At 41.2% G+C, this 11,243-nt stretch overlaps 2 protein-coding genes across 2 annotated transcripts; one reads left to right on the top strand and one right to left on the bottom strand.

Annotated features, from left to right (window-relative positions):
• The first annotated feature begins 324 nt into the window (after positions 1 to 324).
• LOC138909390 (uncharacterized) lies at positions 325 to 6,286 on the top strand. Its single transcript, XM_070200587.1, has 6 exons — positions 325 to 330; positions 422 to 541; positions 635 to 780; positions 1,232 to 1,319; positions 4,520 to 4,651; positions 5,537 to 6,286. Exons 1-6 carry the CDS (start codon positions 325 to 327, stop codon positions 6,284 to 6,286), a joined length of 1,242 nt encoding a protein of 413 aa, XP_070056688.1.
• A 3,448-nt stretch (positions 6,287 to 9,734) lies between these two features.
• LOC138908917 (kirola-like) lies at positions 9,735 to 10,896 on the bottom strand. Its single transcript, XM_070199675.1, has 2 exons — positions 10,666 to 10,896; positions 9,735 to 10,300 (listed from the first exon to the last, which is right to left on the bottom strand). Exons 1-2 carry the CDS (start codon positions 10,850 to 10,852, stop codon positions 10,044 to 10,046), a joined length of 444 nt encoding a protein of 147 aa, XP_070055776.1. The 5' UTR covers positions 10,853 to 10,896; the 3' UTR covers positions 9,735 to 10,043.
• Positions 10,897 to 11,243: the final 347 nt, after the last annotated feature.

Here is an 11,243-nt window from a genome sequence, read left to right as displayed (position 1 = left end):
CACAGTTCCTAAACATGTTTGGTACATTAATACAGGCATGATTGATCTCCGTTTCACCAAATATTTCACAGATCAGGGGAGGAGTTCAGACTCCTACCGCCTGTGCTCCAGAACAATAGATTCACATTGGCCAGAGACGTCAAAAGAAGAACAAAAGAGACTTGACAGATTAAAGAGGTATAGTCCACCTACTTTTGGTGGCATAGATACTGAGAATGCCCAAAGATTTCTAGAAAGGTATCACCGTATTCTTCGTACCATGGGTATTGTAGAAGTGAGCGGAGTTTCCTTTACTCCATTTCAGCTGTCAGGAGCAGCGTATCAATGGCGGTAAGTTTATGAAGAGGATAGACCTTTCGATGCAGCACCACCAACTTGGGCTCAATTTTCAGAGATGTTTTTGAAAAGGTTTGTTCCCCAGACTCTCCGGGATGCGTGGCGCACAGAGTTTGAATGGTTGCGTCAGGGCACCATGACGGTGTCAGGATATTCCATCAGGTTTAGTGAGTTAGCCCGTCATGCTCCTATTTTAGTTCCTACAGTTAGATAGCGAGTCCGCAGATTTATTGAAGGGCTCGATTATGATTTTAAAATTTGTATGGCTCGAGAGTTGCAGACTGACATTCTATTTCAGAAAGTAGTAGAAATTGCCAGAATGTTAGAACGTGTTCGAAGTGAGGAAAAGGAGTCTAAGGATACCAAAAGGTCTCGGAACTCTGGTGGATTTAGTGGATTCTACTCTGCAACTATGACTCATCATGGTGGAACCTCGGGCAGTCGGTTAGCCCAGTCCACAATTCAGAGTACTCGTAGTGCTCTAGTTAATACTTTTAGTGCACCACCGGCACGAGGTTCTTACAGTGGTTATTCCGCATATCCGTCACAGACTTAGTATGAGCAGCCGCACCCTTAGAGGGGTTGTTATGAGTGGTGATACCATGTACATCATAAGATATTGTCCCAGACTTGGGAGAGGCAAATTTCATCAAAATAGTTAAGCTACAGACCTTATTCCAGTTAATACTCCACGTGCACAACTAGTTAGGGGTGGAGGAAAGGCGGGTAGAGGGCTCCCTAAAGGAGGAGGCCCATCCCGTTGATTTGTTAAAAAGGAATATTTTTCTTAGTTTGATTCGGTTGTAAGTATCGAGGCAGGTCCTCATATCATGCTCCACTTATGGGTGAGCTTCGTAATTCTGTAATCTACTTTTGTGTTTACCCCTGTTGGGAGATTCTATGGCGATAACAGTGTCTATCATTCTGTTTTGATCACTATTGAGAGCTATGAGGCTAAAAGTGACTTTATATTACTCATTACAGTGAGTTTGGTGTAATTTCGGGATAACTGATTTCAATTTTATGAATTATATGTGTAACGACCCGACCAGTCATTTTGAGAGTAATAACCCTGATCCCCTATTTACCGTTTCACCCATATCTTTCTCTGCTTATGTGACTTGTCGGGAGGCTTCATTTTGATTTTTTGAGTGTTTTGGAACACTTAGTCCCTAAAAATGGGAGCTTAAGTCTTAGGATTTTGACCGTAGTTGGAACCATGGGAATCCGACTCTGGAATGGAGTTTTGTTGGTTCCGTTAGCTCCGTTGGGTGATTTTGGGCTTAGGGGCGTACCAGATTGTGTTTTGGAGGTCCGTAGCTTATTTAGGCTTAAAATGGCGAAAGTTGAATTTTTGGAGATTTGGACCAGTAGTGGAAATTTTGATATCGATGTCGGATTCCGATTCTGGAAGATGGAGTAGGTCCGTAATAGTGAATATGACATGTGTGCAAAATTTGGGGTCAATCGGACGTGATTTGATAGGTTTCGGCATCAGTTATAGAAATTTAAAGTTTCAAGTTCTTTAGGTTTGAATCGGAGGGTGAATTGTATTTTTAGCGTTGTTTGATGTGATTTGAGGACTCGACTAAGTGAGTATGGTGTTTTAGGATTGGTTGGTTTGTTTGGTTGAGGTCCCTGGGGCCTCGGGTGAGTTTCGGGTGCTAAACGGATCAAAAGTTAGATTTGTGTTGTTGCTGAAGTCTTCAGGCATCTGGTGTTTTCGCACCTGCGGTGGAGAGACCGCATATATGGGATCGCACGTGCGGCGTACAAAGAACAGAAGCGGAAAAATGGAGGAGTGCCAGGGGTCGCAGGTGCGAAGTGAATTCCGCATTTGCGAAGCCCGCATATGTTTTAGGGTGATCGCAAGAGTGGTGAAGGACGCAGAAACGGACAGTGCTCCGCAGGCGCACACATGCAGGTGTGGCCCCGTTGCCGCAGATGCAGTCCCAGCCCCTTTAGTGATTTTTTGCACCTGCGATGGTATTTTCGTAGGATCGGTTGAAGGCTCGCAAAAGCGATATTTCTAGGCAGAAAAGAGCAAAATTCGAGGGTTTGGTCTCATTTTCATTTTGGGACTTTGAGAGCTAGGATTGGGCGATTATTTGAGGGATTTTTAGAGCAAGCTTTTGAGTAACGATTCTTAAATCCTTTATGGTTATATTCGACTAATCTAAGGTTGATTTCATCATTTAATATCAGATTTTGGATTGAAAAGTTGGGAAAATGGGGGAAAGGTTCTTCAACCGAATTTCTGAGTTTTGATAGGGATTTAGACATCAGATTCAGATAATTTTGGTACGAGTGAACTCGTTAGTGAATGGGTGTTCGTATTTTGTGACTTTTACCCGATTCCGATATGTGGGCCCGGGTTGACATTTTAGGGTGAATTTCAGAATTTTTGTTAAAGTATTGATTTCATTTATTAGATGAGTCTATTATGGTTGTTTTTATCATATGTAATTGCTTTTGGCTAGATTTGGGCCATTCGGAGCCGGATATTCGTGGGAAAGGCATTGTGACCGATTGACTGAGCTTGGTTCGAGGTAAGGGGCTTGTCTAACCTTGTGTGGGGGAAACTCCCCTTAGGATTTGGTACTATTTTGATATGTGAGCACCGTGTACGTGCGGTGACAAGTATGTACACGAGCTATTTGTTTTAAAACTCCATTCTTCACTAAGTAATAACATGTTTCTCCTTATTTGAGCTACACTAGCATATGTAACTATCCTGTTTAGTTTAGAATAGCATGCCTACGTATCTTAACTGCCTATCTGAACTCTGTGCAACATGTTTTAGTGAAATTCCTATTTTTCCTTGACTTGAACTTACTCTCAATTGTAGGTTTTCTTGATGTAACTGTTATTTTCTGTTGGTTGAGCTGCATATTTACTTTGGGACTACAGAATGGTATTCTGGGAGATTCCCCTGTACTGCATAATTACTTTGGGACTACGGAACGGTACTCTAGGAGATCCCCCTGTCTTGCATATTTCCTTTTGGGACTATGAAACAGTATTCCGGGAGATCCCCCTACACATTTACGTTTGGGACTACGAGACGGTATCTCGGGAGATCCCCTGTTGTATTTTTATGTACTGAGCTGTTACCTTCTATGAATTCTTTCTTGTTAAATTTCAGTCTTTATTTTACTGCGATATTTCATTCTTGCCTTGCCCTATTATTATTATTATTATTATTATTATTATTATTATTATTATTATTATTTATACTAGTAGGGTCCTGAGCTGACCTCGTCACTACTCGACCGAGGTTAGCCTTGGCACTTACTGGGTACCGATTGTGATGTACTCATGCTACTCTTCTGCACATGTTTTTTGTGTGCAGATCCAGGTGCTCTTTATCAACCGCACTATCAGTGAGTTGGGACAGCTTTTGAGACTTTAAGGTATATCTGCCACGTCTGCATACCTCGGTGTCCCCTTCTACTCTTTCCATGTCCATTATCTTCTGTATTTTTCTTTTGATTAGACTCTGATATATAGAGACACTAGAATTTCCTCCCATAGTTTGTGATTCATGGTGTTTCAGGTTTTGGGATTTGCTGTCTATTTATGAACAGTTAGTTGCTAAATTTATGTTTTTATTTCATTATTCCGCAAATGTTAAGCTTACCTAGTCGTAGAGACTAGGTGCCGTCACGACGTCATACGGAGGGGAAATTGGGTCATGACAAGTTGGTATCAGAGCTCTAGGTTCATAGGTGTGGTAAGTCACAAGAGAGTTTATTAGTGTCTCGCAAATCGGTACGAAGACGTCTGTACTTATCTTCGGGAGGCTATGGAACTGTTAGGAAATTTTCACTACTTTGATTCCTTGTCGTGCGAAAAATGCTGACTTAAAAACAATTCTAAACTTTTGTATTCTATTCTCTCACAGATGGTGAGGACACGTACAGGCGGATCTGATGACTAGGCACCTGCGCTCCTTGCTAAAGCCGCAAGAGGCCGGGGTAGAGGCCAAGGATGCCCACGTGGTGCAGCCAGAGCACCCACACGAGCTGCTACAGAGGAGCCCCCAATAACTCCAATTGGAGGGCAGACACCTGAGGTACCTGTTTTTGCACCAGCCCTCCAAGAGACTCTAGCCCAGTTTCTGAGCATGTTCAGCACCTTAGCTCAGGCTGGATTGATCCCACTTGCTCCTGCCACATCTTAGGCCGGGGAAGGAGCACAGACTCCCATCGCTGGTACTCCAGAGCAACGGGTTCAGGTCGATCAGGTTCCAGAGATTGTACCAATGCAGCCGGTAGCTCCAGCTCAGCCCGAGGTTAGGGCAGCAGCTTCTGAGGTGGAGCAGCTCAGACTTGAGAGGTACAAGAAGTACCACCCACCTACCTTCAGAGGATTGGCTACAGATGATGCTCAAGGTTTTCTGGAGGAGTGTCATCATATTCTCCGTACTATGGGCGTAGCGGAGACGAGCGTGGTTTCTTTTACGACCTTATAGCTTAGAGGAATAGCCTATCAATGGTGGCGTGCTTATCATCTGAGTTGTCCGTACGAGGTAGCTTCACCTACATGGACTCAGTTCTCGGATATGTTTTTAAGAGAGTATGTCCCTCAGAGCCTCAGGGATGCATGGCGCGCAGAGTTTGAGCAGTTGTGCCATGGTTCTATGACTGTGTCAGAGTATGCAGTCCGCTTCAGTGATTTGGCCCGACATGCACCGGCCTTGGTTGCCACAATTCGAGAGAGGGTTCGACGGTTTATTGAGGTACTCCACACCAACATCCATATTAGTATGGCCAGTGAGTTGGAGATGGATATTTCTTATCAGCAGGTTGTGAGTATTGGCAGGAGATTGGAGGGCATGCTTGCCCGGGATAGATAGGAGAGAGAGGTCAAGAGGTCTTGAGAGACTGGTTATTATTCTAGTGCTCGTGCCCCAGCAGCTCACCATGGTAGGGGTTATGTGAGTCGCCCCGTTCATTTAGCTCTTCCAGCCGCCAGCGGTGTCCCAGCTCCTTCTGGGCCCCAGGAGCATTATTATGCACCGCCAGTATCTAGTGTGCCTCCTGTACGCGGTGTTCCTAGAGGTCAGTCCAGCAGATCTGGCCCTTGCCAGCCACAACAGCCATGCCCTCCCAGAGCTTGTTTTAAGTGTGGAGACACTCGCTAAATGGTGAGGGATTGCCCCAGATTTATGAGGGGTGCACCTTCATAGACTTCTCAGGCACAACGTGCTCCACCGAGTCCTCAGGCTATGATTACAGCACCAGCTTCCACCCTACCTAATCAGCCAGCCCGAGGTGGAGGTCGGGGAGGTAGAGGTCTCCCTAGAGGGGGAGGCCAGGCCAGATATTATGCCCTTCCTGCTTGTATAGAGGCAGTCGCTTATGATTCTGTCATTACAGGTATTGTCTCGGTCTGTCATAGAGATGCGTCAGTATTATTTGACCCAGGCTCTACATATTCTTATGTGTCCCCTTATTTTGCCTCGTATTTGGACGTATCACAGGATTCTTTGAGTTCCCTTGTTTATGTGTCTACTCATGTGGGAGATTCTCTTGTTGTGTACCATGTGTATCGGCCGTGTTTGATTGCTCTTAGTGGTTTTGAGACCAAAGCCAATTTATTATTGCTTAACATGGTGGACTTTGATATTATTTTGGGTATGGACTGGTTGTTGCCCCATTATGCTATTCTTGATTGTCATGCTAAGATCATGACACTGGCTATGCCGGGATTTTCGCTATTAGAGTGGAGTGGTACCTTAGAGTATAATCCCAGTAGAGTTATTTCATTTCTTAAAGCTCAACAAATGGTTGAGAAGGGGTGTGACGCGTATCTAGCTTATGTTAGAGATGTCAGTTTTGATACCCCTATAGTTGAGTCAGTTCCAATAGTGAGGGACTTTCCAGATATGTTCCCAACTGATTTTCCGGGCATACTGCCCGATAGAGATATTGATTTTTGGCATTGATATGTTGCCGGGCACTCAGCCCATCTCTATTCCTCTGTACCGTATGGCTCCTCCTGAGTTGAAGGAGTTGAAGGAGTTGAAGGAGCAGTTACAGGAGTTGCTTGATAAGGGCTTCATTCGTCCTAGTGTGTCACCTTGGGGTGCTCCTGTCTTATATGTGAAGAAGAAGGATGGTTCTATGTGGATGTGTATTGATTACCGCCACTTGAACAAAGTCACAGTGAAGAATGAGTATCCATTGCCTCATCTTGATGACTTATTTGATCAGTTACAGGGTGCCAGAGTGTTTTCCATGATTGACTTACGTTCAGGATATCATCAGTTGAAGATTCGCGAGCTAGATATCCCGAAGACTGCTTTCATTACCAAATATGGTCACTATGAGTTTCTTGTTATGTCTTTTGGGCTGACCAATGCCCCAACAACTTTTATGTACTTGATGCACAGTGTGTTCTGGCCTTATCTTGACTCATTTGTCATTGTGTTTATTGATGACATTCTGGTGTACTCACGGAGTCGGGAGGATCATGAGCAGCACCTGAGGACTGCGCTTCAGACCTTGAGAGAAAAGAAGTTATATGCAAAATTTTAAAAGTGTGAGTTTTGGCTAGACTCGGTGGCATTCTTGGGTCATATAGTATCACGTGATAGGATCCAAGTGGATCCGAAGAAGATTGAAGCAGTGCAGAGTTGGCCCAGACCGTCCTCAGCTATAGAGATCCGGAGTTGTCTTGGTTTTGTGGGGTATTACCGCCAATTTGTAGACGTTTTTTCATCTATTGCAGCACATATGACCAAGCTGACCCAGAAGGGTGCTCCGTTCAGGTGGACAGAGGAATGTGAGGAGAGCTTTTAGAAGCTCAAGACAGCTTTGACTACAACCCCAGTATTGGTATTGCCTACATGTTTGGGGTCTTATACTGTATATTGTGATACCTCGCGGATTGGTCTCGGTGCGTTGTTGATTCAGGACAGTAGGGTGATTGCTTACGTGTCCAAACAGCTGAAGGTGCATGAAAGGAACTATCCTGTCCATGACCTTGAGTTAGCAGCTATTGTTCATACCTTAAAGATTTGGCGGCAATATTTGTACGGTATTCCTTGTGAGATTTACACCGATCACCAGAGTTTGCAGCATCTGTTCAAGCAGAAGGATCTTAATTTGCGTCAGAGGAGGTGGTTGGAGCTGCTTAAGGATTATTATATCACTATTTTGTACCATCCTGGGAAGGCCAATGTGGTGGCCGATGCTTTGAGTCGCCGGGTAGAGAGTTTGGGGAGCTTAGCATATCTACCAGCAGCAGAGAGGCCCATGGCGTTGGATGTTCAAGCCTTAGCTAGCCAGTTTGTGAGATTTGGATATTTTTGAGATGAGTCGAGTATTGGCTTGTGTGGTCTATCAGTCTTCTCTTTATGATCATATCAGGGAGTGTCAGTATGATGACCCCCCATCTTCTTGTCCTTAAGGAAATGGTCCAGCATGGTTATGCTAAGGAGGTTACTATTGGAGATGCTGGTGCATTGAGGATGCAGGGCAGGCTCTGTGTGCCCAATGTAAATGGTTTGCGTGAGTTGATTCTCCAGGAGGATCACAGTTCGCGGTACTCTATTCATCCGGGTGCCGCAAAGATGTATCTGGACTTGAGACAGCATTACTGGTTGAGGAGGATGAAGAAGGACATAGTAGAGTATGGGGCCCGATGTCTAAATTTCCAGCAGGTGAAGTATGAGCATCAGCGACCATGTGGGTTGCTTCAGAAGTTGGAGATTCTGGAGTGGAAATGGGAGTAGATCACTATGGATTTTGTTGTTGGACTCCCACGGACTCAGCAGAGGTTTGATGCAGTTTGGGTGATTGTGGATAGGCTGACCAAGTCAGCTCATTTCATTCCTGTGATGACTACCTATTCTTTCGAGAAGCTAGCTCGAATCTACATCCGTGAGATCGTCAGGGTTCATGGCATACCGATATCTATTATCTCTGACCGGGGTGCGCAGTTTACATCAAGATTCCGGAGAGCCGTACAGCAGGAGTTGGGTACTAGAGTGGAGCTTAGCACAATATTTCATCCTCAGACGAACGGACAGTCCGAGCGCACTATTCAGATACTGGAGGATATGCTCCGCGCTTGTGTGATAGATTTTGGGGGTGCTTGGGACCAGTTTTTGCCACTTGCAGAGTTTGCTTACAACAGCAGTTATTAGTCCAACATTCAGATGGCACCGTATGAGGCTCTGTATGGTAGCCGGTATTGGTCCCCAATGGGTTGGATCGAGCCGGGCGAGGCCACATTATTAGGTACGGACTTGGTTTAGGATGCCTTGGAGAAGGCTAAAATGATTCAGGATAGACTTCGCATAGCCCAGTCCAGACAGAAGAGTTATGCGGATCAGAAGGTTCGCAATGTTGCATTCATGGTTAGAAAGCGGGTCTTGCTCCGGGTTTCACCTATGAAGGGCGTTATATAATGTATTTGATGTTTATTCTTATAGCTTCCTAAAATGCAAGAAAGTTCATTATATTTGGAAAATCATTTTTTCCCACTTAACAATATGGTTATTACGTGTAATTCTCATTAAACATTGTTGATCTTTAAGTTAGATTTTATTGATTTTAGTTTACAAACTTTTTTTTAATTGAGAGAACTGTTAGAAAAAATATTAAAATTATTCTATAAGCAATAGAAATATTTAAAATATATAATTAAGACTTCACATATGCAAGTTAGAGTATCATCATTTACTTGTATAATTTTCATATCACTTTTAATTTCAAAAAGTGGTAAAATCATCAATTTCATAGATCATTATGCTTTAAAAATATTCAAGGTTAATAGCTTATTCAGTCAAGCTTTTTCAAGAGCAAAAATACTTTTCCTCCGAAAAAATACCATTTTTAAGAAGTTGAGTTGTTTGGCAATGCTTTTTGGAGGAAACAAGCTATAAGACAACATATTTTCTAATCTAATAGTTTAATAATCTAGTTAGATTTAGCTTGAAAATATTTAGAAAGACATTTAAAGAATTAAAAAAGATCTTACAACACCGAAGTTATAAACAAGAATGATTCAAGTTCAAATGCATTCGACAAAATTATGATAAAAAGAGCTACAAATTTAATTGCCTACTATTTTCAACCGTAATTACATTACATACTTTAAAATAGTACATAATATAAACTTTGAAATATGGATATAGTGATTGATAAAAATTGACAACATATGATTGCAATTTTTTTATTTTTCACTAAAATAAATATATAATTATTTATATTATATATATGATTAATTTGGGACCTTAATTTAATATTCATAGATATACTTTCAGAAAAGAGCAAATAGCATTTTGAATATATACACTATTTTCCATTCATAGTAACACATCAAATATATACACTATATTTACCATTCATAGCTATATTTGAATTTTATAGCAAATTCACATGTAGTACTGAAACAAGAGATCAATTGTTTTGAACTAAAAGAAAAGAGCAACAAGCTCTTGTAGCTCAACAAGCAGATCGATATATTTTTCAACACAACAATATTATTTATTCCACATTCTAGGGCTAGCCAACACTCATATACAACCCACTTAACATCATATTTATATATTGGCATTTGGACATGATTATTTTTTAACACAACATTATTATTTATTTTACATCCTAAGTAATAGCCAATATTGTCCAATGGTCATGACACAAACATACACATATATTATATATGATCAGATATATCAAATAGCATGAGTTCTTCTATTTTTCGACATGGTGCGCCTCAATATCTTTGGACAAATAAGTGAAAAATCCCAAGAAAGTTATAGGTTCTGAAGTGTCTTCAGTCTTCTTCTCATACTCAAGTGTCCATGTAATCCAGTGCTGATTGCAGGATATGTTAACAATGAAATCGTTATACGCTTCCAGGAGATCTCCTCCTATCACTTTCCATGTGTTTGATTTCTTTTCATCATCAATGACTTCAATGACACACTTAGCAATCTTTGCATTTCCATCTATAATTATTATAAAAAGAGATCCAAAAATATAAAGAGACGCTAATCCGAGCTCAACGATCTACTTCCTCGCAAAAGATATAAGCTTATACATTATAAAAATTAATATCCATAAAATATCCAAAAATATCACTTCACCCGTGTTGGATATTTCATAAAAGAATAACTTTTGAAATATCCAATACATACGCGATGATATTTTTAAAGGAACAGAGCAACATAGATTTAGAACAATTGCATTACTTTTGAAAGTCTTTTTCAAGCACATGATGTGAGACAAATGCAGTAGGCAAATATGGCAAGAAAAAGAAGGGAATTCATCAAATTGAATTACATAGAGGGAAAAGATTAATTTTTGTACTTACCCTCCTTATATTTCCAGGTAACTACAGAACCAACTTCTCCAATCCCACCTTCATGAAGATCAAAACCTGTGACATAATTGGGGCTTATGTTGGATACATGATGAGGTTTAGTTTGATAAAGGTCATGAAATAAGTGTCCTCCACATTTCACCTCCATTGAAACAACCAACTTGCCTTTCAAACCCATATTTTCTTCTTTGGAATAGCAACAGATAGTGATAAGAAAGCAAGTTTGTTAGAAAATATTCAGAACTTGTAGTCTTTATATAGAATTAATTAGTCGTGTCAGAGGCGGATCCAGGATTTAAACCCTATGGGTTCAACTTTTAATTTTTTTAGCATTGAACCCATTATATTTTTAAAGTTATGGATTTATATCTACTATTTTTACAATTTTAGTGAATTTTTACATATAAATTTTTACTCCGCATCGAAAATTATTGGTTCAATTAAACCATCGATTATATACTACATCCGCCTCTGGCCGTGAAAAGCTTCTAAATAAAATTGGACAAAGACATATATTTGACAAAGGAGTTTTTTTATCCTGCTACATAATTTTTATTATTTACCAATGA

Source organism: Nicotiana tomentosiformis, chromosome 4 (genome assembly GCF_000390325.3).
Source record: "Nicotiana tomentosiformis chromosome 4, ASM39032v3, whole genome shotgun sequence".
NCBI classification, from domain to species: Eukaryota; Viridiplantae; Streptophyta; class Magnoliopsida; order Solanales; family Solanaceae; genus Nicotiana; species Nicotiana tomentosiformis.
Note: the sequence above shows the minus strand (reverse complement) of the source record. Positions and strands in the feature narration are given on the sequence as shown.

Coding starts and splice junctions, on each gene's coding strand:
- LOC138908917 (XM_070199675.1), bottom strand. CDS start 10,852: ATGGGTTTGAAAGGCAAGTTGGTTGTTTCAATGGAGGTGAAATGTGGA. Junction 10,301..10,665: donor TACCTGGAAATATAAGGAGG/GTAAGTACAAAA, acceptor TAATAATTATAG/ATGGAAATGCAAAGATTGCT.
- LOC138909390 (XM_070200587.1), top strand. Junction 781..1,231: donor GGTGGAACCTCGGGCAGTCG/GTTAGCCCAGTC, acceptor CCCTGTTGGGAG/ATTCTATGGCGATAACAGTG. Junction 1,320..4,519: donor ACTTTATATTACTCATTACA/GTGAGTTTGGTG, acceptor GCCACATCTTAG/GCCGGGGAAGGAGCACAGAC.